The 23,007-nt window shown below is 54.5% G+C and overlaps 1 protein-coding gene across 2 annotated transcripts; it reads left to right on the top strand.

Moving 5' to 3' along the window:
* Positions 1-4,294: 4,294 nt before the first annotated feature.
* On the top strand, positions 4,295-21,270 carry STRA6 (signaling receptor and transporter of retinol STRA6). Of its 2 annotated transcripts, none has more exons than XM_074880289.1 (18): positions 4,295-4,461; positions 8,779-9,124; positions 11,533-11,611; positions 12,028-12,113; positions 12,280-12,419; positions 12,588-12,754; positions 12,919-13,044; positions 13,893-13,960; positions 14,104-14,180; positions 14,905-14,966; positions 15,241-15,421; positions 16,321-16,396; positions 16,467-16,600; positions 17,827-17,944; positions 18,147-18,248; positions 19,078-19,241; positions 19,774-19,911; positions 20,249-21,270. In XM_074880289.1, exons 2-18 carry the CDS (start codon positions 9,000-9,002, stop codon positions 20,425-20,427), a joined length of 2,022 nt encoding a protein of 673 aa, XP_074736390.1. In that variant the 5' UTR covers positions 4,295-4,461; positions 8,779-8,999; the 3' UTR covers positions 20,428-21,270. The 2 variants fall into 2 exon arrangements, with proteins under 2 accessions (XP_074736390.1, XP_074736391.1); XM_074880290.1 differs by lacking the exon at positions 4,295-4,461 and adding an exon at positions 7,101-7,251.
* The last annotated feature ends 1,737 nt before the right edge of the window (positions 21,271-23,007 follow it).

The raw sequence follows: 23,007 nt of genomic DNA, 5'->3' as shown, positions 1-23,007 counted from the left end.
CCCATGGGGCAATCCTGCTTCTCCTGCACCCATGGGCTGTTTGCTGGATCTCTTGCTGATGGGACTGGGCACACAAGCCTGCAGCCATGTGTTGGTTTGTCTCTAAGGCAAGTTTTCATCTGGGTTTGCTGGTGTCATGGGGTCAGGCAAGCCAAGGGAGAGGAATGGGATGAGCCTGGGAAGCAGTGCTTGGCTGATAGAGGGATAGGGGGCATTCACCCACCTAATCCTAATACCTGGTAACTTCGGAGACAATCCCAAGGCAGAAACTGCCCCATGACTTGAAGCGTCTCTACAAAACAAGTAGTTGAAATGGTTCTTTGCATGCAGGGCTTGGAGATGTGTATTTGCAGCCTGCCCGGGAGCTTGCTGGGCTTTGAGCACCAAGGGATTGACTCAGAGCTGGCATCTTGTTGCTACAGTGAGAGCTGGGGGTGTCCCGAGAGTCACAATTGGGCTGCAGAAGGGAAACTGGGGCCAGTGGGGTGCCTTCATACAGGTCAGGAGCCTTTCAAGGGTGATGTCTTGAGTTAAAGCTGGCTGCTAAAGGGGTTTGGTCCAGGTTTGCTTTCATCCAGCTCAGCATTACATGCGCTGCTCTTCCCGGCACAGGAGTGCATGTTTCTGGCTGATGCAACTAGAGCTGAGCTCCCATTCAGAGGTTAGTCCCACCATGGATATTTCAGGACTGACATCAAGATGGTTGATGGTCTGGGGCGGGCAGGAGCTGGAACAACACAGTCTGATCCGCACCAGGAGCCCCCTGCCCCGACATATCTCATTCCCCCATCGCCACTGAGAATAGCACATTCTCACAGCTTTCGGGATGTTTCCAGTGAAACGTGAGCCGGAGCTGGGCTAGCAGATGGCCCTTCTCTAAGACAGCTCTGCACTCCATATAAAAAGCCACATTCCAGTCTCTTCACGCTGGTGCAAGCTTGAAACAACAAGATTATCCTGGTGGGGGGGAATGGGTTGGGGGATAAAACAGCATCTGAGAACCTAGGGAATAAGACTTTTGTTTTCTTCTATTATGGGAGCAGCCCAGGGACCTGTGAGGCATCCAGCCACGACCTGTACCAAAATCACAGCCCCCAAGAATCTCTTTGGCAGGGTATGTGGGCCAAATCCTGGTCTTCCACACCTTCCTGATACTTCCAGGGAGGCTGGCTGTACCTCCTGGTCCTTCCTTGGTTTCTATTCGGGAAATAAAAATACAGCTTGAAGTCTCGTGTTGAGGTACTGATCCTGAAGGCAACCTTGGCTGATGCATTTAACCTCCTGCCTTGGTGAGGATGCTGCAGAGGTCAGGATGAGTATGGGAGGGGTCATAATTCAGGAAGTTTTGGGCACCGAGTTAGGTTGAAAGCAGAAAAGGGCGCTCTGCGCTGTGCTAAGTTTGAGCTGGCAAAATGGGGGTTGTGTGATTCCCCTGCCAGTCAAGCCTGTCGGGAAGAGTGCTAATGTCTCCAGGGTGCTCCCATACGCTGATGGCTGGATTACTTCCTTGAGAGGGCTAAAAGCATAAATGCTTTTAATGCTGTTGGAAGAATTGTGGGTTTTTTCCCCTGATGGCTGGAGACCACTCAATGCTCTCCCAAAGCACCTTTGGAGCAAGGTGATTTCTCCCAGCCGAGAGCCCAAGGATGACTTGAATTGAGTGTATGATGCTGCTCTGGGTTGTTTCACCTACAAAATTGTGGCAATCTGGGCCACTAGTCTCACCTAGGATGTCACTGTCATGCTTATGTGCAGCTGGAACCCTCTCCAGCCCCCCCTTGCACCCCCACACCATGGTGGGGACCCCCTGCCCCTGAGCTGGACCCTGCTTCCCTGGGGCACAGCAGCAGGAGCAGTCATGGTGATCAAATTGGTGACTGTGTGAAGGATCACACCCTGGCCTTCAGCTCCCAAATGCTTCTGAAAGTTTCCTCTGCCTCATTTAAAACCCTGCCAGGCTCTAATGTGGGGAAATGGGAGCTATTTCATCCTTAACTAGCCTGCTTAATTTCCTCCCACCCCTGTGCAAACACATTACAGAGCCACTGCTAATGACAGCATCATCAAAGACTAATTTTCCCATAATCTAATCTAAGGCACAGTTTATTCATGCAGCATTTTCGCAGCTGTACCAGAGGCGCACGTGCAGCAGGTCTGGAGGTGCCACCTCCATCGTGTGAACGTGGTACCAGCCACGGTCAAACCTGGGCTGAGACCCTCCCTTGCACCCACCCCCCCAAACTAAATACCAATTTCCATGGATTTATTGGGAATGAGGTTGATTCATAGGATGGTGTGAGGTCTACTTATTTTGGCAGCCTGGGGATTTTTGTTCTGTAAAATGAAAGGTGGCCTTTGATGGCTAGAGCCCTGCCTGTGTAATGAGCCCAAGGTTTGGGTCTGGAAAGCTGTGTGATAATGATGAGAGCTGGATGTCTTGGCTAAAGGTGGGTTCCTGCTGTTCTTAGCTCTGTTCCTGCCTGTAAAAGTCCTTTCCCTTATGGAAAGGTCCCCATGGGCACAGTGAGAGGCAGAGATTTGCTTGGGATTGCTGGGTTGTACCTGAATCTCAGTGCTCCAGCACCTTATCCAGTGTTACAAGGTAAAGCAGGATCAGGCCATCAATGTATACAAGGAGAGAACCCTGCTCCAGGGGCAGAAAGGGGATTTGGGACAGACCTTATGTGGGGCAGAGGCCAAAGATGCATGTAGTGATGGGCTCGTGGTGTCAGAGGCTCTCTGCACCCTGCAGCTGCTGCTCAGGACTGGAAGAGGTGTAAGGAGCAGGAAAACCATCCCATCTCCTTCCTTATCCAGCACAAGCAGGAGCAGCATCTGGGGATGCCACCAAGCTCCTGGTTCACCTGCACCTTGCAGGGCTCTTCCCAGCTTGGTCCCTGCTGCCTGCACTGCTGCAGCCTGAGAAGAGGGCAGCACACCTTGGCGAGGTGTACGTGCCGTCAGAGCCCGGGTGGGAATTGCACATCCAAGCCTTGTGGCTGGGTTCCCAACAGCCATTTTTGAGTCAAAAATGCCAAACTGCTGGAATACCAACTTTTTGCAGGACATTAGAGAGCCCTGAGATGTTTTGGTAGCAACAAAGCCCTTTCAAGACTGGTGTGCATCTATATAATCATCACTTTGTGAGATCAGGATGGACATTGCCAGAATATTTTTGTCAAAGGGGGTAAAAGACCAAACACTGTGACTCTGAATTTCAGCCTCTTCCCTCCCTGTTAGCCCTTTTCGCAGTCCCTCAACTTTCCGAGGAAGCACCTTTGGGATCCAACAGCAACATTTCTCCTTTAAAAACAATCCCAGGGAAGGGAGATAAAAACCTGCGGGTCATTTTGTTCAGTATTGCCACAAGGTTTTGGCTAAAAATTAATCTAAATCTTCAACCTTGATTAATTTTCCTTTGCTCCACTTGCTATCACATGTGAACTGTGTCTGTATTTGCCTAGGTCATATTCTTTTTTTGTAAGCTGCTGCTTCCTGGACTCTGTGTAGCTGGTGGGAAGGACGTGTTGACCAAGGAGCGGATGGATAAGGGCAGTGTGGCAAAGCTGCCTGTTCCTCCCAGCTGCCTGCACCCCCAGGGGCTGGTTATTCCTGCCCTCACCCCTGGGGCAAAGCATCCCCAGTTCACAGCCAAAGATGTTTCCAATCCCTTTCCCACCTCCTTTAGGCTGTTTCCTACTGCTGTGGGACTGTCACTCTGCATCCATGGCACTTGCTGTGTGATCCCTGGGCAGGATCCGGCCATCTCCGAGGTGCTGAAGGGAGGATGCTCTGGTGGTGGTGTCCCCAAACTGGGGACACTTGTCCCCAAGCTTGCACCAAACCAAAACTTTCCTTCCCTGTTCCTACTCCTCCCAAGTTGCACCGAGTGGGGTCAAAACCAAATAAATCCACAAGATTTGGGCAAAGGATTGGGCTCAACTGATTTACACCAGTAAGGAGCTGGCCCTTTGATTTACCCCAGGAGGAAGCAGAGGTATTTGCATCCTGCTGGGGGGACACAACAGCATCTTGGTTCCTGGGCTTCCCCCTAAATCTCGGCAAGGAGTGGGGGTGGAGGGAGCAGCTAAAACCCAGCTGAGCCAGCGGAGAGCTGGGGAAGAAGGGGGCTGGGTCGAGCTGCCTCCTCTCCCGAAAAGCTCTGCTTAATCAAAGGGAGAGCAGAGCACGGGGTTGGTTGTTTTTAATTTTCTAAACCCCAGGGTGGCCCCCAGCCAAGGCCTCCTGGCGATGGAGGGGATAAAGTTCCCTGAGCCACCGCAAGCCTCCGCTCGCTTGCCGGTGCTCTGAACTTTGCCTTTAAGCTTGCATGGCTGCATCCGCGCCAAGCTCCCGCGAGTGGATGCTTTAGACCCCACTTAGCAAGGCCACACTTCTCCTGAGACCCCCATCAAGCCGAGTCTCTGGGTGCCTTGCAAGGAAGACGCTGGTTGGACGAAGGTAACTCTTTTTTGTCTTCTTTCCTCTTCCCCCCCCCCCCCCCCCTTTTTTTGTCGTTGCTTCTTGCAAACCTTGGTGTCATGGGGGAAGCTGGGCTTAATGAACCCGCAGAGTTGATCCAGGTTGTAAAAGCAAGCTTCAAGCTGCAGCTTGTTTGCTTATGGTGGGACAAATCCTGCTCTGGGGGTGCAGGACCCCCAAAAAATCCCAGCTCTGCCCTTAAGCAACGATTTCATCTCCTCCTTGGGAAGCAGTCCCAGAGGGGGCTTTTCATGGGAGATGCTCGCTCCCTGCCCCCAGCATCTTGGGAGCAGAGGTTATGGGGTGCTTTGCCCTGAACCCCTCGGTGCTGCTTTCCACACCAGCAGATGACTTTGTCAGCAGGTTTTGGTGTGAACCTGCAAACTCCCAACTTTTCCTCTTCCCCTGGCTTGCGGGGGGGCTCCATGTGCAGCAGGTGCTGCTGCCTTTGCTTCGGAACGAAGAGGGGGAGGTCAGGAGCCTAAAAATAACCTTAAACAGCCTCCTTGGCTTGAATGTTTAAGCTGCCTTTGCTTTAAAATGCAAAAGGGCTTCTTCGGCTTTCTGGTGAGTGTGTTTATGATCTTTGTGATGGATTTATTATCTGCAGGCTCCAGCTCTGCAGAGGAAAGTGTTTGTGAAGAGCTGGAGCAGCTCCACAGCTCTCCCCGAGGTGGTGGAGCTCGGGGTGCGGGAGGGGCTTGGGGGAGAGTGGGGGTTGGATCGGATGAGTAGTGGCCTCGCCATGTCTGAGCTGGGAGGAGGAAGGAAAAGGCTGTCAGAAAGGGATGGCTGAGTGGGATGAAAAACTTCCTCCGGACGTTTCCCTGCCCCGGGCAGGGGCTTCCCCGAGAGGATGAGGAGACTGGTGGGTTGTGAGTTCACCAGTCACCAGGCTTCCTGCATCAGTGCAATGAGTTCAGCATTCTCAGTCCCCTGGGGCTGAGCCTGTCCCAGGGGAAAGGTGAGCAGCGACTTCCCAGAGGTCCCAGCCTCTGGCTGGGTGGTCCAGGGTGTGTGTGGGCTCCTCGGCACTTGTGTTTGGGGAACCTGGGGACAGCTCTGCTTTTCCAGAAAGCTGACTGAAGTTTTCAAAAAGCTCTGGGCAAGGGCTGCCCAAAGGTGTCTTTGGTGCTTGGAGGGGTCTGAAGTCACTGGTGAAGGAAAGGGATGGGACCAGCTGTCCCCTTGCCCTTCCTAGCTGAGCATAAGTGGCTGCAAACCAACATTTTTCATCTCATTTTGGGGCTGGGACACTGAGTTTGGTGGACTTTGGGGCTGAAGTTGGCTGGCTCGGCTTGTGCCGATGTGAGACCAGGCTTTGCCTCTCCAAGCATCAGCTGAAGCTGCTAAATCCACATTTGGGAAGGTCATCCTTTCTTTGACGTCCTCCAAAGCCATCTCTGTGCCACCTGGCTTTGCAGGGACCAGCCCAGCAGCCACCAGTGAAGCTTGCGAATGGCAATTGAATTAGAGGAGATCTCACTTAAACAACTCTTTCCCCCCAACCCCCCCAGCCCAGGGGCTCCCTGAACAATTGTGAAATGAGATCTTTATCATTTTTATTAAAAGCTGTACACAAGGCATCACCATTAGGCTAGATAGGAGGAGGGGAGGGGGGGTTAATTCCCTTATGGCTCCCTTCTTCTTCCTCTCCCCCCCCCAAGTTTAATTCATAGTCGTGGGATGCAAAAGCTCCCCAGAGAGTGATGGATAGTGGGAAATGAAGAATATGAAGGAGCTTTATTGAACCCATCAATCTCGGGCAAGGCTGCTGTGATCAAAGGCCCAGCCTGTTTCGGCAGAGGTTATGCAGAGGAGCAAAGAGATCAGGTTTCGGGGAAACCCAGGGCACAGAGGGGCTGCAAAGCCAGCGAGCTCCTGGCTCGGCCCCAGCCAGAAGAGCCAGCGCCTGCCGAGCAGGGTGGAGAGCGATAGCCTGGCCCTGGCTGGGGATGCAGATCCTGCTGAGGTTTTGGCACACCTGCTTCTCCTCCTCCTCCTCTTCTGGGACACTGGGATTTGCAGCCTGCACAGGAATAGGGGGGTTAACTCTTCCCTGTGCCGCTGTGAGGCTGAAGACCCTCATCGAATGCTTTGCCCCTGCTGAAATGCCCATCCCCAGCGAGATCCCTCCTCCAGCACAGCACCAACCCTGTTGGCCAGGGTAATAAGAGACCCGCTGGGTCCAGGCTTGGGTGTCCCTATGTCACACCATCACTTATTCAGCCTTGTGCTGCCCAGTAGATGGGTTGGAGGCTCTGAAGCACCTGATTTCTCCAGACCGTTCATGAATGGTGACCAAGATGTTGCCACTATGCTTGGTGGACCACAAGAGGAGACCTTCCCCTGGAGCAGGACAGCATCCATCTCATGAAGATGAGCTGGCTGGGCTGGAGGACCTGAAGATCACCTGGTGCTGGGACAGTGTTAATCCACCTTGGTCCCATACCCAGCCGGAGACAGGGTCCAGGTGTGCATGATCCTCCAAGCAAGTATGCGCTGGAAAGGGAGTTGACACACCCAGGGAGCTTGTCAGCTTGGTCTCGCAATGTTGCTGCCCCGCACAGATTCAGGCTGCGGCTTGCCCAGTGGGGCTCCCTGATGTCTGCATGCACCGTGCCTCTCACTGAGCCTTCCTCTCCTTTCCTTCCTGCTTTTCTGCGGCTGCCATGTCCCTGAGGGGCTGCAAATCAGGGCATTGGCAAGGTGGCATCTGCTGGCTCGTTCAGAGGTGGATCATAAAATGCTGCCTGGCTGAGCTGGTGGGTAGGTAGATCTTGCTTTTCTGCAGGTTGCCCTTCTTTGGGTGGCCTCCAGGGAGGTGAGGGGGGCACAGGCAATCCCACAGTGGCTTTTGGAGCTGGTCCTTCATCCAAATGTTGTTTGGTGGGGGAAACAGCATCTGCAGAAGGATGTTGCCCCATGCCAAGGCTGGCGCGGCTCGCTCTACCTGCCTAAACCCCAGCCCCAACTTCCAAGCCCTCCCAGCCTTTGGTGACCCCATGGGAGGGGAAACGGGCTTGCAGACTTGTGTGCACTGCCATGAACTTTACAGGCTGCTTCTACCTTTTTACGGAGTGCTACATTCCTGGGAAGTGAGGTCAGAGCAGCTTCCCCTCACAGGCGAAACCAAGGGATGGCTGGAGAGTCGATACCTTGAGGCTGGGATGTGCACTGAGTGGGTTGAGGATGGGGTCTGTCTGAGTTGGGTGCTCTCCTGGGGCTGGTGGGCTCCATCTTTCCTCTGCTGGAGCCTGTGCTGGTGGGGAGCAGGATGGTGGTGGCACCCTGATGTGGACCAAATGCTGGGATGGAGGGGGTTCTGCTTTCTATCTGTGTTTTGGTCCTCTGGGAAGGGAGGTGAAGGTCTCAGGTCTCATGTCCTGACCTACAGGGAGTCTCTGGAGGAGACCCAAACCCTGGCTGGGGAGGTGATACCCAGTGGAGTGTGAGTCCATGGGGCAACATGGCCGTGGTGGCGAGTGCCACTTGTCTGTCCATAGATGGGGCTGCCTGCAGGGCCACAGCCCTGATTTGGGCTCTTTGAAGCTGACGTGCTATATCCATCATGGTCCCTGGTGAACACCAGCTGTACAAACAGCAGCCTGGAGCAAAACTGCTGACTGAGTCATCCATCTCCTACCTGTCCCCTCTGAGCCACCGAGCAGCTCTGGGGGGTTTGGTGACATCCCTGAGCTGTCCCTAGGTCCTTGACTGGTTTCTGGGGCTTGGATACTGCACTGAACATTGCTGCCTGGTATTTGGGGATGTCTTTGGGCACTCCCTTTCTGATAGTGATGGTAGATGAAGCACTTGTGCGATGTAGCTTTGGGAAGGCAGTGGAGGGTGTGGGGCTGTCTGGGCCAAAGTCATCAAAAAATAATGGGGATAAGGAGAAACAAGAACTTGTTGGGTCTGGCACCATGACAAATCCCTCTTCCTTTTTATTGCTACAAAGGGAGAGGGGCTGAGGTTTCCTCCCGGGGCTGGGGGAGGCTGGATGCTGTGTGGGGCATCTGGTAGCACAGAGGAACATCGGGGACACAGGTCATGGACTCCCCAGCCACAGTGCGATCTCATCCCTGCTTTGCATGTGTTGAGCCCAAAACTTGACCCTTGATCTGGTTTTTGAGTTGTTGGCGTAAAAGCTGTTAAACAACCCAAACAAAGGCTCCGAGTCTATCAGCATCCCGCGGCGGGCAGGGAGCGGCTGGGGGATGATTAGGTGTGCCCTGAGCACTTGGGCTGTGAGGCAAGGGGGGTTTCTTCCCTTCTCCCTCCCTCCCTGTCCAGATAAAAGCTGGATCCTTGGAGGCACAGCTGGATTTTGAAAGCTCCCGGTCCCCACTGGCTGCTGGAGTGACCTGAGAAGATAAAGCCTCTCGGCTCAACGCCTCCATCCCTGCATTTCCAAGAACCCAGGAGGACTCACCTTGGGAAAATTCAGTTGCTTTCTGCCTCCAGCTGCCTCTGGCCATCTCTCTCCAGTCGGCGGAGGGAAGAAGGAGACAGCCATGGCAGCCAACAGCTCCGGTGGGATGCATGATGCTCCGCTGGACAACGGGTTTGCTGGCACTGATGACCTTGTTTCTGACTGGTACATCTATGAAACCATGGAGCCAGACGTGCCACAGGATGAGTAAGTGTCCAGTCCCACTAGCGGGTGCCTGCTGGGGTCACCCTGGGCAGCTGCCAGCCTCCTGCCTGGCTGCTCTATCCCCTTTTTGTAGAGCAATGTCCCCTGAGCAGCAGAGCCAGGATTTATTTCTGGGTGAATGGGAGGTGATTAAAAAGGCTTGTTTTGGCCCCCTAAAAATGCTTCATTTCTTTAGGGTGCTTCTGGCAAGAGCTGGGGTAAATCCTGCAGAAGGCATCTCTGCTAGTTACCCTCCCTTTTGCTTAGCCTTCTCCAAAATGCAAGGTCAAGTGCATGGTGTTAACCTTCTGCCCTGACCCCTCTAAAGCCCCCAGAGCCTTTGCTGGCTCCATGTTTCTGGGTTTGAAGATATCCTCACAACACAGCCTTGCAAATCGGTCCCCTGCCTTAATCCCACCCCAGCTCTCCACAAGGAGCTGTGCAGATTTTGGCTAGGGGTGAAGAGAGTTGGCAGCACACCCCGATCTACTGGCAGGGAGGCAGGGCTGGGATGCTTGGCTGGGTCCCTGGCCACCCTGAACAGGTTTTCTACCTGCAAATTAGGGCTGAGCATCTCTGGACTTGCATGGATGTCTTCCTCCGCTCCCCTGCACACCCCCATTGGCGTATCAGTGGGTCTGGTAAAGCCTATTCCCTCTCCATCCATGATGATCTGCTCTTTAACCAAACGTACTCCCAAGAGCAGTGCTGTGTTTGCCCTGGAGATGGGGTCCCAAGGCCCAACCTTGCAGGAAGGACCCAGCACTTCATGCCCTCCTAGCTGAGTGCCCATCCCAAGGACAAGAGAAGTGCTATAGGGAGGGGAAACTGAGGCATGGAGCAGCAGGGCAACTTATCCAAGGTGTCCCACAAGGCATGAAGTTGGGCATCCCAAGGCCCACCTATCAGCATCTATTGTCCTGCTGTTGACTTAGTCCTCTGCAAGTGGGTTTTACACCACTTAGTTGACTGATACCTAATCCTGAAGGCAAGCAAGAGGAGATGCTAGAGGTGACCAGCCCAAAGGGTTCCTCCTTGTCCTTAATCTTCTGCATTGTGAAACAGCCTTTGAAATCTCCTTGCCCAGTCCCTGTTTCCCCAGGCAAAGCCCCATCTACGTGACCCACACCTCTGCTAGAAACCTTTGGGGTATTTTCTGGGTGTCCTCCTTTGCAGCAAGTCATGGTCAGTGAAGGGATGGAGGCAGCACCGGGGGGGGTTGCCCATTTGACAGCTGGTGGATGCTCTGGACTTAGATGCTGAACACTGGTTGATACCAAAAAGGGTTTTGGTATCCCTGTGCTCCCAATCTTGCAGGCAGGTGCCCTGGATCTCCAGAGCCTGGATATCTTTGGCCAGCAGGAATTTTCTGGTCTATCCAAGGCCAGCTGCCGGCAGAGAATGAAAGGCAAAAATCAGAGCTTTGCTAATGGCAGCTGGTCCTATAAAGCCTTTTCTGGCAGGCTGGTGACAGCCTTGGACATATGATGTCCGAGAAATCCTAATTTCATTATCAGACCCTTCTCTGCAGCCTTGCTCATGGGAATTCTGCAGCTGGTCTCCTGTCTCTGTCCACTGGCACTGCAGGGTTTAGGAGGGCATGAGGGCTTGTGTGGGGTCCCACTCCATGAGTTACGGGGCTCAGGGGGTTCCCCCTCTCTGAGTTATGAGGCTCAGGGGGTTCAGGTCCCCAGCACAGGGATTTGCTGCCCATTGTTGGGTGAAGGTGGCTGGGCACAATTATGCCTGACCTTGGGGAGAGGAGGAGGGCTGCGGCAAAGCAGAGATTAAGGGATGTAATGGAGGCCAGAGAGTGAATAAATAAAGCAAACCCTGGCACGCCTGCTCAGCCGACCTTGGCTGTGTGGGGGATGCAGCTCTGGAACCCTGGGCAGCCATCGCCTTTGCTGTCACCCCAGCTCTGGCGCTGGTGCCTCCACGGTGGCATGGGAAAGGTGTTGAAACACCCTACAAGGGGTCTTCAGCCTCCCAGATGGCATTTAATAAGTGCAGTGCCTTAGGCAGCAAGGAGAACTGCTGCTTTGCAGGCTGCCTCCCTTGAAAAGACAGAGCCAGAAGAGATACGGGTGTAAAAGAGCTAAAGGGGGGCTTCATCCTTCCTTGCTGATCTCCTGTTCAGCTCTGGCATCCCTGTACGTGCAGGGAGGTTGCCCAGCCCCTGTAGCGATCAGCTCAGGGCCACTCCTGGCTCTTATCTCTCTTGCTTGATCATAAAGTCCTCTCGTGAGGGTGACTTCATCCCTGGTTATTGACAGTTGTGTAACCCAGCTCTTTATTGGTTTGCCCCTTCCCAGCATTGGACCAAAATCTCCATGTACATGGCATCTTTGCTTTGCCCTTTTGCGACTGAATACCACCATGCGTGATTTCTTTTCCCCCTCTCTTTCTAGCATGTTTTCCAGCGTAATCCCAGATTGTGACCCCACCATTTCTCCCAAACTGTATCACATCTGCATGGCACCAGTCTCTGTAAGTATCTACCAAGTCCCACAGGGTAGGTTATCTGCCCCAACGTTGTATTTGCTGTCCCCGAGTCATGCCCGTCTACTCCCAAATAGCAGGTCTGGGTTCTTAGTTGGAGCTGGGATGCTCTAACAAGGGACTTGCACATTTCCAGACTTTGTTACATGCCTGTAGTTAATGGAAGGAATTGATTTTTTTTTTTATTTTTTCCAGCATGGTCACTCTAAGGTGTTTAGAGCTCATAACTCATCAGAGCAGGCTGAGAAGTGCCTGTCCCTGCTTCAACCATGGCTGGATTTAGGGTGTTGGGTGGAGGTAGTGTCTCCATGGAGGCTCCCAGCACATAGCAGTATGTCCGAGGCCCCCTCCCCAGGCCCCCCCCCACCATGTATTTATTGCTCCCTTGGTTGGGTTTCTGGCAGCTGGCTGTGCTTGTGGGCTTGTCCTTGCTGGTGAAACGCAGGCGTCTCCACCGGAGCTGCTGGAACGGTGTCCCAGGACTTCTCAGGTACCCTGGCGCTGCACCCTGGTCACCAGGGTCCCTGTCACCCTGCAGCCAAGTGGGTGGAGGGATGCTGATGTGCAGCATGGGATAAACCAGCTCTGGGGCAGAGGATGGTGGGGACAGGGTGCCCATGATCCGGTATCAGGCTCATTCCTTCCTTGTCTTGCAGCCCAGCCAACTTTCTGGAGGAGGAAGGCAACCGAGGGCTGGTGGCTGCGGTGTTCGGCATCTTGTTCTCCTCCCTGTGCGTGCTGGTCTTGGACAAGGACCCTCTGCCGCTCGTTGCCCGCTCCTCCCAGAGCACCCGGGGTAAGACCAGCACCCTCCTGGCCTGTGGGCACCACACTCTGCCCCACCCAGGAGGCGTGCAGCTTTGGGTGGCACCCTGAGCAGCCTGTTCACTCTGGTCCATACTGAGAGTGCTGCCTTCTCTTGCCTGTTTTGCTCTCCCTTTGCTCTTCCCATCATCCCACGTAGAGTACTGGAAGATCCTGGCTTTGCTCTACTACCCTGCCTTCTACTACCCCCTGCTCGCCTGTGCCACTGTGGGGCACAGGATCAGTTACCTCGTGGGCTGCCTGCTCTCCTGGTGCCACTGCGTGGTCCACATCTGGCAGAAGGTGGATTGTCCCCAGTCACCAAAGGTACGTGTCCCACTACCTGGGGAAGGAGCAGGGAGGCTGGTGTGGCCTGGGGTTGGAGGTGGCTTTCTCATCACCTCCCTGAAGCGACATTAAGGTTTCAGCCGCCCAGGACTAGGCCCCCAGGCTGGGATGGTGTGGCGTGTGACATCTCTGCTTCTCCCCAGATATACAGGTACTACTCCACGCTCTCTTACATCCCCATCATCCTCTGCCTTGTGCTCTTAAGCCTTTGGTATCCAGCCCTTCTCATCAGGAGCTTCACTGGGCAGGAGGAGACCTTGAGTAAGGAGGTAATAAAAATCCACGGAGTGACTCGGAGTGGGGGGTAGCATGGGAGAACCCCTTGATGGACCTGCATGGCTTTGGCAGCTCTTGTGCCCCACAGCCCATCTTCCTGTCTTGAGGACCAGGAAAACTGGGGTGCTGCCAGGGCGTGTGTTCCCCACTTTGCTCCAAGACCAGGAGCTGCCTCCCCTCTGTTCCTCTGACGGCACGGGACGCCGCTCTGTTTATCTTGCTGGATTTGAAGAGGGAGTGAAAAATCCATCTTTAGAGTAAACTCCTTAGTACAAGAGGCTTAAGGCATCAATGCATCCCGTTCAGGCCAGGACTGGGGTTGCCTTGTTTTCCCCGCAGGCTGGATAATCTCTGGCCTTTTGGGAAATGCCAAGGCTTTGTTGGGAAGAGAGGAGGAAAAACTTACTTCAGAAAAAAGCAGTCAGCCCAGGCATGGACTGAAGTGACCCCCAGGCGCTTGCTGGGAGCTGGCTGATGGGAATGAGGGTTCTCAGCTGTCCTACCAGCGTGACTGGTTTTGGGCTGTTTTCTTGATGGGAACAAGGCATATTTATTTCCACCTTTGTAGTGCCTGAAGATTTGCTGCCAACATCACTATAACACATTTGTTATCCAAACAAGGGCTGGGAGCACGTCACCTTCATCCGGAACGGAGGGTTCTGCGGGGCATTGTACTGGTGACAGTGGGTGGCCGGGGAGGGGGAGCAGAGCAAGGAGATGGCTGCCGGGTGGGCTGCAGGTGCTCTGCGCCCCCCCCCCACAAAAGGCAGAGTCACCTCTCCTGAGTGCCTGAGAGTGTCCCTGTGCACAAATCAGGCAACTTAATGTTGTTTTCCTTAAGGTTACAGAGCGAGGTTATTACAAGAAGTACCTAAAGGCTATCCTGTCCAAACGCCCTCGGAAGGGGAGGTAAGGCCAACACTTTCCCGTAGCTCTGCCTGGTCAGCAAGCACCTGAGCCAGCCCTCTCTGGCTGTCCGCTGCCTGCAACAGGGGCAGGGAGCATCCCTGCTCCTCAGGGACATGCTTTTCACCCTTTCCTTTCTCCTCCAGCTCCGCAAAGATAGAAGAGAGCCTCCTATCAAGGGTCCAGATGTATTTACGCTCCTACATCTACGCTCCTGAGGAAGGTGGGCTGTGGGCAGGCGCGGGCTGTGCTCTTGGCCGCAGCAGCAGCTCGGCAAACAGGCTGCCTCCCCCTCCCCGGGGAGAGCAAATGCCTTTCTTGGCTCCTTCCCCAAAGCATCTGTGCCGCAGCAGCTGCTGTCCGCCGCACGTGTGACGCCTTGGCTTTGCACAAACTGTTGCGGTTTGGGGTGGGGAGCTGAACCGCCCCCCCCCCACCATGGGGGCATGGGTGGGCTGAGGCAACGAGGTTCAGGCATGGGTTGTTTTAGTATTATAGACTGATGCTTGATAGGGCTATGATAAGGGACTAAAATCCCTAACAGCCCAGTGATGGGGAACTACTCCTGTCCCCCCCTGCCCATGGAAGAAGCAGGGGCTGTCCTGGGAGGTGGCACCCCAAGGGATGTGGCTCCCCACACAGCAGGCACCCGGCTGCTGGGACTTAGTGCTGCAGGCACACGAGGTTTCACAGGCCTGCAGGAAAGGAGGATCAACAGGAAGAAAACCCATCCAGGCAAAGCACAGAGAAACTGCTCTCAGCTATACATCCTTGCAGGATTTCCCTGCGGAAATCCCAATCAATATTTGACTGCACTGTTCCAGTGCTTTCCCCTGAGTGTTTGCTTTAGCTGCTGGGTTGGGTGGACCTACAGCCTGCTCCTCTCTTCCCGTGTGATCCCACATCCCAACTCCTCTCCAATACACCCCTCTGATTCCGCCTTACAGGTTTCCAGATCCCACTGAAGCTCGTCCTGTCCATAACCATGGCCGTGATCGCTGTCTACCAGGTGATGCTGATGGTTAAATGACAAGCAGAGCTCCCTTCCTGCCTCCTTGGCCATGTCCTCTCGAGGCAGAGGAGCCCAGAGGTCATTGCCACGCCACAGTTTTGGCTATGGGGATGGTATTAGCATGCCTCAAGGTATTACCACCCCTCGGCTGAGCGGCAGCAACCAGCCATGTGCTCCCAGGGCTCAGCCAGCCTTAAGTCTTTAAGCTAAGATGATGGCTCAGCAGTGGGATGCCGTGACCTGAGGCTCACATGGCACCACTCCCTCGCAGGTTGCCTTGCTGCTCCTGGTAGCCGTCGTCCCCACCATCCAGATCGTGCGGGCAGGAATGACAAAGGACATTGTGGTGTTGTTGGTCCAGTTTGGCTTGGTGCCTTCGGAGAGCCCGGCTGTCCCGGGTGACATGGAGAAGGAGCTCAACACTGTTAAGTACTACCTGTGGTCACTGGAAGGTGGGTTCCCAGCCAGGTCATGCATCTATAGGTGATTTTTGGAGGTTTTCAGAACTTATCAGAGGGATTTCTAACCCAGAGGATGATCCAGAAAACTGGTTGGTGATGGGGCAGCTTCCAGGGGGATTTAAAAACCAGCTTCCAAAGCCGCAGCCGTGCAGACATGAAAGGCGGCTGCGTAAGCCTGGTGCCATGCCAGGCGTCTCCAAGAAGCCACCACGTGCCAAGACGGTGAGGCAGGGAGAGCCGGCAGTGCCGCGCTGCAGATGCTGCCCTTCGGCTGTGGGCTTTCATATGTGCTGGAATCGAGCAGATGGCCCCCAGCCCCCTGGATAATTGAAAGCCATGGATGGGAGGGGTGCAGGGATGGCAGGGCTTCCCCCCTCCCTCCATGGTACTACCTTGGGGTACCACCAACCCCGGGGGTGGGGTTTATGGCTTTTCCCGAGTCACTGAGACCCTCTCATCCTCTTTGTTTTCCTGACATCTCCATCCCTTCTACGAGATCTCCTTCCCCCCTCTTGCTTTCGCTCCCCAGCATCCCCTTTTCTGACAGCATCTTCCTAGGCTCTCTCCATCGCACTGTCTGCTTATCACAGCTTGCTCAATGATTTTTCCAGTGCTGAGCTAGCCTAACTGTTGTATTTTCCCTGGCTGCTTGTCTTTCCCCTTCCCTTTCACTGTCTCATCAGTTCATGCCTGCCTGGGAGGTGGAGATTCCTGTGTCACAAAGTGGGTTGGGATGGAAACTGAGGCACGGTGCCCTGTTGGGGAGGCGCATCCATGCAGTCCCATAACTCAGCCCCCTACAATGCTCCTGAGATACATTTTACAATAAAATCTCATTGCTGGGCCTGACCGCAGCCCTGACCCGGCTGTCTCCCCCTGCCCCTCTGCAGTCTGCTACATCTGCTCGCTGGTGCTGTGCTGCCTGCTGACCTGCGCCATGCTCCTAAGGACACTGGTGATGCACAGGTATGGTGTGCTCGTTCCTCTGGCCTTGACCTTGCCACCGAGCTGGGATGCAGCTGATCTCTTTCCACAGGAACAACCTGAAAGCGCTCTACCAAGGGGCCGTGCTGGATGTTTTCTACAAAGCCCATATCCTCCGCCCATCCCGACAAGCCATCGTCTGCTGGATGAGCTTTGCTGCCTTCCAGACGGCTTTTGCCTGCCTGGGTAAAGGGTGTTGGGGGGTAGGATGGGGAGGATGGGTGGTGGAACCCCACCTTGCAGAGCCTACCCCAGGTTTAAGCATCTCTTCCTCCTTTCTTTCCCCATTTTGCAAAGGGACAGCTGCGAGGCTTTTGTTCCTCTTTCCCCAAACACAATCTGTCCTACTTCGGGAAGGACCATGCTGAACACCAAATGGTCGGGAAGAAAAAAAGGGTTTGGGGATGGGAATGATGACTCGTTTTGGCTCAAGCTCAAATATTTTGATTTGAGAAGCTGCCACAGCATCTCGTGCAAAGGACTGTCTGTCTCCTTCAGTCCTGGTCTTCACATCCCGGGTGCTCCTCGCTTCACGTCTTCCCCAGCACAGCCTGGGTCTCCCTGGCTAGGAGGGCTGGCCACCCCATGGGTGGGTGGAGGACATCAAAGGGGGTAAAAATCTTCACCCCACCATGGTTTGGAGACATTTTAAGGCCTCTCTGCCCCATGTGAGGTGACTCTGGGCAGTGTCTGTGGTGATGTATGTGCAGCATCCAACCATATGGGCATGCCAAGGCTACACAGAAGAGTCAAGCTGAGGGACCAGGGGTGTGATGGAAGGACAGGGGGACCACCAGGTCTGTTAGTGACTACCCCTCAGGAAAGTGGACCCATTTTGCAGGCAGATTGAAGATATTAGTGTGGTGGTAGGAGCTCGGGAGCACCCCAGGAGCTCCTTGCACACCTTTGTCAGCAAGGAGCAGCTTTCCTTTGGCCACTCAGTGCTTGGTGCATCCCTAACAGAGCTGGCTGCATCTTACCATGCTGCCGTGAATCTACCTCCTGCTTTAAAATCTTGGTTTTCAAGTCATTAAAACAAAGCAGCAGAGGTGAAACACAAGCTCAAGCACAAGGAACCACAGCCACTGACAATCTCGGTGTGATTTATGATTAGAAATCAGAGCTCAGGCTGATTTTTATGATGAGGCATCATAGTTGCAGCCCCGAGTGATGGCTCTTCTCGGTGGGGATAATGTGGGGAGTGATAAGAAAGGCTGAACTTGTAATTAAATCCCACGCAGAGCATTGTGTTTGGAATGGGGGAGGCAGGTAAGGATCTTGCAGGATTTTTATGAGATTAAAACGAAAGATATGTTCAGCAACGAGCACGGGCTTGGGGAATAAGAGAAAGAGCAAGAACCGCTTCTCCCTCTTCCCCTGCCATGGTTTCTCTCCCCGTGTCTCCCTCACAGGTCTCCTCATCCAGCAAGTGATTTTCTTCATCTGCTCGGTGGGGTTTACCTTCCTCGTCGTCATCCCTCTCCAGTCTGGCACAAACACGTACCTCTTCAAAATCATTCAGAACATGTGGTGAGTGCTTGCAGCCCTCAGGGAGGGATGGAAGACCCAAGTGGGTGCCATGTCCATGTCCATGGTGTGTTTTGGGGTACTCTGTCAAGGGGAGGCTCTGTCCTGGGCTCTTTCAACTTTGCTGGGGGTTTCTGCTTCCTGGGATGGTGTCTCATGCTTGGGACCCTCCTGGTGTCCAACCTGTCTCTTGCCTCCCACCCAGGCCCTTCTGGTTGACCCTGGTTGTTGCCGTCATAGTGCAAAATTTGGCAGCTCACTACCTGTTCCTGGAGCATCATTCCCTCCGGAAGGAGCTCACCAACAGGTGTGGGGACACTGGGGGACTCTGGGGCAGAGCTGTCCCTCGGCAGTGTTGGGTTTACACATGCCCCTGATGTCGTGTCATCCTCTGTGCCGTAAGCTCAAGAGGGAAAGCCTGGGTGGGTTTGAGGGGTTTAAGTGGCTCCATGCTCCCAGAGAGGATTCTTTAGATGATTTAGAGGGCCATGGTCCATTTACAGCCTTGATTTCAGTGGGGTGAGGCTGGTGAGGTCTGTGCCCAGCTCCACCACCCCCATTTGCAAGCCTCAGAGGAAGCCCAGATCCCTCAGGATCAGCTGGACTGGTTCAGACACTGCCAGTGGATGTGGTCCCTCACTCACGCATGGTGTCACTGCTTAAGCTGTCTCCTTATGCTGCAGACCAGGGTGACAGATGGATCTAGGTGTCCTGCTCTGTCCAGCCAAGCCACTTCCACCACCTCCATTGTTCCACCTCCCCACCATCACCTAGCATTATGGGGAGGCTACTGTAGGCTCTTCTGGCCTCCACAGGAGCTGGTGTCCTCCATCCCAAACCACCAGACTCATGCTTTGGCTGGTTTCTAAGTCTTCAAGGAGAAATGGAGACCCTATGCGTGCTGGAGGCCAAGCTTTGAAGTCCTAATGGCATACCAGGCTGTCTCCTCTCCAAGAGCCCTGACGGGTGTTTGCTTCTCTCCATGGGATGGAGACACCTCAAACAGGGACTGTGTCTGCTGAGGAGGGAGGGAAGGGTGGGAGGCTTATTTTGGCACGAGGTTTCTCTGGCAGGCAAGGGCTGTGCTTCCCATCCTGTGGTATTTGTGTTCCTTACTCCTCCTTCTCCACCCTCAGGCGAGCTCTCTACATAGTCACCTACTTGCTCTTCCCCACCAATGTCCTGGTGGGTGTCTTGGCTGGAGTGTGGAGGATGGTCATTTCTGGCCTTTATAACGCCATCCACTTCTGCCAGCTGGACATCAGCCTGCTTAACCGCGGTGTGGAGACCTTTGACCCGGGTATGGCACTGGGGGGTCCCTCTGCAGCACCTCCATGAGCATGGGGGCCCTCCTCCCACCATGCAGCTCCCAGGGGACATGGCCAGGGGATTCTGCATCTCTGGAGATGTCAGGTCCAAGGTTGGCTTCAGGTTCTCACATTCTGTGTTCAGAAATGGGCAGGTGGGACAACGGGGACAAGTGGCTCCTGATGCCCCCTTAGTCCTGCTCTTCCATCCATTCCCAAGGGCAGGTGATGTCTTGCTGGGGACCCCTGGACTTCACCAGGGCCCAGACCTCATTCCCACAGGCAGCAGACCCTCATCTCTTCTGTGCTAAAGGCAGGAGGGAGGAGAGCTCAGCCTTTCCTCTGATTTTCCTGCTGGGATCTTGGGAGCAGAGCTCATCCCCAGCTCTGGAGGCAGAGCTGCTCTGTCAGGGCAGAGATGGAGCCCAGAAAATAACCTTCCCCTTTGCTCCAGGGCAGGAGGGAGGGGGGAACCATGAAGTCTGACCCCACCACATGTGTTTACTGTGGGTTGTGTTTCCCCAGGCTACCACGCTTACTGCCACTATCTGAAAATTGAGGTCAGCCAGTCCCACCCAGTGATGAAAGCTTTTTGCTTGATGCTTCTCCAGCTTGCCAGGCCAGGGGGGCCGCTGGGGCTCCGGGCCAGCAATGTGGAAGAAGGTGAGACCTTCCCACTGCCAACCGGGGGGATGCATGGCCATCGCTGTGGAGCAGCATCGGGGTCTGCTCTGTGCGTTTGCTGCTCCTCTAGAGAAGCTGGTGGTGCCTTGGGGTAAAGGGACCATTGACAGTTGTGGCTCTGGTGCTCTCTCCACTTTTATGCCATCTCTGCTTGGTATGTGATCATCTCCTTCCCAGGAGCTGCTCTCATTCCTCTGCCCATGCATGGGCAGGATGGGGCTCCTCTGCTTTTGCCCCAGTGTGTAGATGGCATCTGGGCAGCTCCAGCAAGGGGGAGCTGGGGCTGAAGTTGTTCCCCCTTCTCATCTCCTTTCAGGCATCCAGCTGATGCAGCCTAAGAAAGTGCCTCTGAGCAGAGCCAGGTTCAAGCAGAGCCGGGCCCGCTGGTGGCTGGCCTACACGCTCCTCAACAACCCCTCTCTGATTGCCTGCCGGAAAACTGCCCTCTCTGACCCCACAGCCAACGGCACCCAGCTCAGCACCTGCAAGCCCTGATCTCCAGAGAAGCCCCCCACCTCTCTCTGCCTCCCACACACACTCTTGTCCTATCCCATCCCTGTCTCCCATTGACTCTCCTCCTGCACTGGCAGGAATTTTGGGCACCTCTTGCCCCTCTCCAGCCTCTGGTCCCTCTCCAGAAGTGATGGGGACTGGATTTTAGCTCTACATCCATGCTGAGCCACTACCAAGTTCCAGAGATGAAGACAAACGGGTCACCTCCAAGCCTGACCTGGACAGAGAGGGGTTGATGAGCCAAGCTAAACCCTTCAGGCATCTCAGAAACACCTTAGGAGGCACTCCTGCAATGATCACACCAGTTCTCAACAGTTGCCTGTCTGACATGTGGCAAGGCAGGCACAAGTCCCCAGCACCAGGGCAGTAAGGAAAGAGAGAGGAGGTGTGTGTCTGTGTGTGTAGAGGGATCCTCAACCAGATTGAGCACGAGGAACTACCTGCATCTCAGCGTGGTCTCCCTGTGGAGAAGGTCCCCACTGCCAACCCCATCTGCAGCTTCTCTCTTTCAGGTCTAATCCTGGCTCCCTTTGGGCACCATACCCAATCCTGGAACTTTTTTCTCCCCCAATTTTGTGAAGGCTAAAATCCCCATCTGGTCCTACTCTGGGCTGTGAGGTTGTGGATCTATTTGTTTTCTGCTCACTGTAACTTTCATCCCCCTGGTGCCTCTTGCTGACACCCCTTGTTTTGTTTAAAGCCAGCCATTTCCCAGGGCTGGTGACCCTCCGAGCGAGCTGAGCTTGAATTCATAGAAAGCAGTTTTCCACCTCGCTTGGACATGCTGAGTAGGGGAAGGTTAATAAATAACATACCTCATTCCTACGCTCAGGGTGTGCTTGGTCTCTTGGCCATTCCCAAAGAAGTCAAACCTGTCAGGAGGGACATGAGGACTGTCGTATCTCTGGGTGGTGGTTGGGACAGACCTTGCTCTGACCACGTGGAGCAGAGGCTTTGCAGTAGATCTGCTTGACCTGGATGTGATGGGACCGAATCTGTGATCCCCCCTCCTCACCTTAAGGAAATTTTAACACAAAGCTGATCAGTTTGCTTTCCCATCAAAATGTTTGGCCCCTAAACCACAGCCCCCATGAAGGATGGGAACTGAAACAGGACATTTTGCGGCTAAAGCACCACAGGTAGGTGTCCAAGATGTTGTTGGATCACCTCTTCCCATGATGCATCCCTTGAAAATCCTGCCTTTAGTGGCTGGAAGGATGCCTGGCTTCAGCCCTGTGATTGCAGGCAGGGGTCTTGGTAAGTTGTACCAGTGGCTCCTTACTCTTCTTGACACGATCTCAAACATCCCAGCCCTGCTAAAGCTGGCACCTTTGAGACTTAGCAGCCCGCCCTGCACAGAGCAGGGCTGCTGCTCTGTCCCCTCTGCTCCATGGGGTTTGAGCCCCTCGCCCCAGGGATCTCCTTGGGGGGGCAGACCTGCTCTTCGCAGGCTTTCAAGGACCCCATGCCCTCTTGCTGGGGTGCTTGCAGCACCGTTGGTGTGGTTTGGGAGGGAGTGAGGCTGAGCCCTGTGCTTTGGGGCTTGCCTGGAATGTCCTGGCATCTCCTCACAACATTGAGGCTCCCTGGGTGGGAGCCATCCCTTTCCCCAGGAGCCTGACCCCCTCCCTTTCCATGCCAGCGAAGACAGGGGGGGTCCCTGCCTTCATCTGCTGCCTGCAGGTGCTGCCCCAACAGCCACCCAGTGCGCTTGGATGCTCAAAACCCTGTCGCATCCACTGCCCACTAATCAAATACGATTAAACCAACACTGGTTTAATCGTATTTGATTACTGTCTGGCACATAGTACAATGCCACCAAACTGGGTGACAGCGGAGGCAGATCTGGGTTGTTCTCTTTTTAAGACAGCAGGAGCCCAGGGTGCAATTCCTGCTGTTTTCCCAGCTAGGCTGTGCAGTGTGCGTGTTTGGGTTTGAACGGCTCAGCACGGAAGAGATGCGAAGCTGGTGGGTGCTGGTTGCCCTGCGTGTATCGGGTGAAACGATACCCTAAAGCAAAGGCTGCGCTTTTCCTTTGCAGCCCATCCCAGCCCATCTCCAGCCACCAAGGCACTGGGGATTTGAAGGCAGCCTTGGTAATCCCTCAAATCTTCAGCAGCTCTGGGCCATGGGTGGAGCTGGATTTCGGCATCTGTTTACACAGCCCTGCCCGAGGCTTCCTGGAGATATCTTGGCAGGCAGTGTGCTGGGGCTGAGGTGAGAGATGACAGCCCTGAGAGGAAGGCAGGAGGTGGCTTCATTGATTTGCTTGTTTTCTTTCCTTTCTTTGACACAAACAGGGTGCTCTGGGGGTGAACCAAGCTCTTCATGGTGGCTTCTCACCTCTCCTCTAAACCCCAACCATGGGTATGGCCATGGGATAGCTCTGGCCCTGCACATCCCCAGTCCTCTCCACCAACTGATGGTGAGGCAGTTCAGGATGCTAATCCATCTGAAAACAGCCCTTAATGAAAAATTGCCCATGTGGGGAATGGAAATTCAGATCTGGGTCATGCTGTGGCTTTGCAAATGTGAGGGACAGAGAGGAGCTGATGAGGGCAT

Source organism: Strix uralensis, chromosome 11, assembly GCF_047716275.1.
Source record: "Strix uralensis isolate ZFMK-TIS-50842 chromosome 11, bStrUra1, whole genome shotgun sequence".
Taxonomy (NCBI): Eukaryota; Metazoa; Chordata; class Aves; order Strigiformes; family Strigidae; genus Strix; species Strix uralensis.
This window is presented reverse-complemented; position numbering and strand designations above follow the sequence as displayed.

Excerpts from the sequence above, each read along its gene's own strand:
- STRA6 (XM_074880289.1), top strand. The coding sequence starts at position 9,000 with ATGGCAGCCAACAGCTCCGGTGGGATGCATGATGCTCCGCTGGACAAC. Across the intron at positions 16,601-17,826 it reads GACGGCTTTTGCCTGCCTGG|GTCTCCTCATCCAGCAAGTG; the intron begins GTAAAGGGTGTT and ends TCTCCCTCACAG. Across the intron at positions 19,912-20,248 it reads GGCCAGCAATGTGGAAGAAG|GCATCCAGCTGATGCAGCCT; the intron begins GTGAGACCTTCC and ends ATCTCCTTTCAG.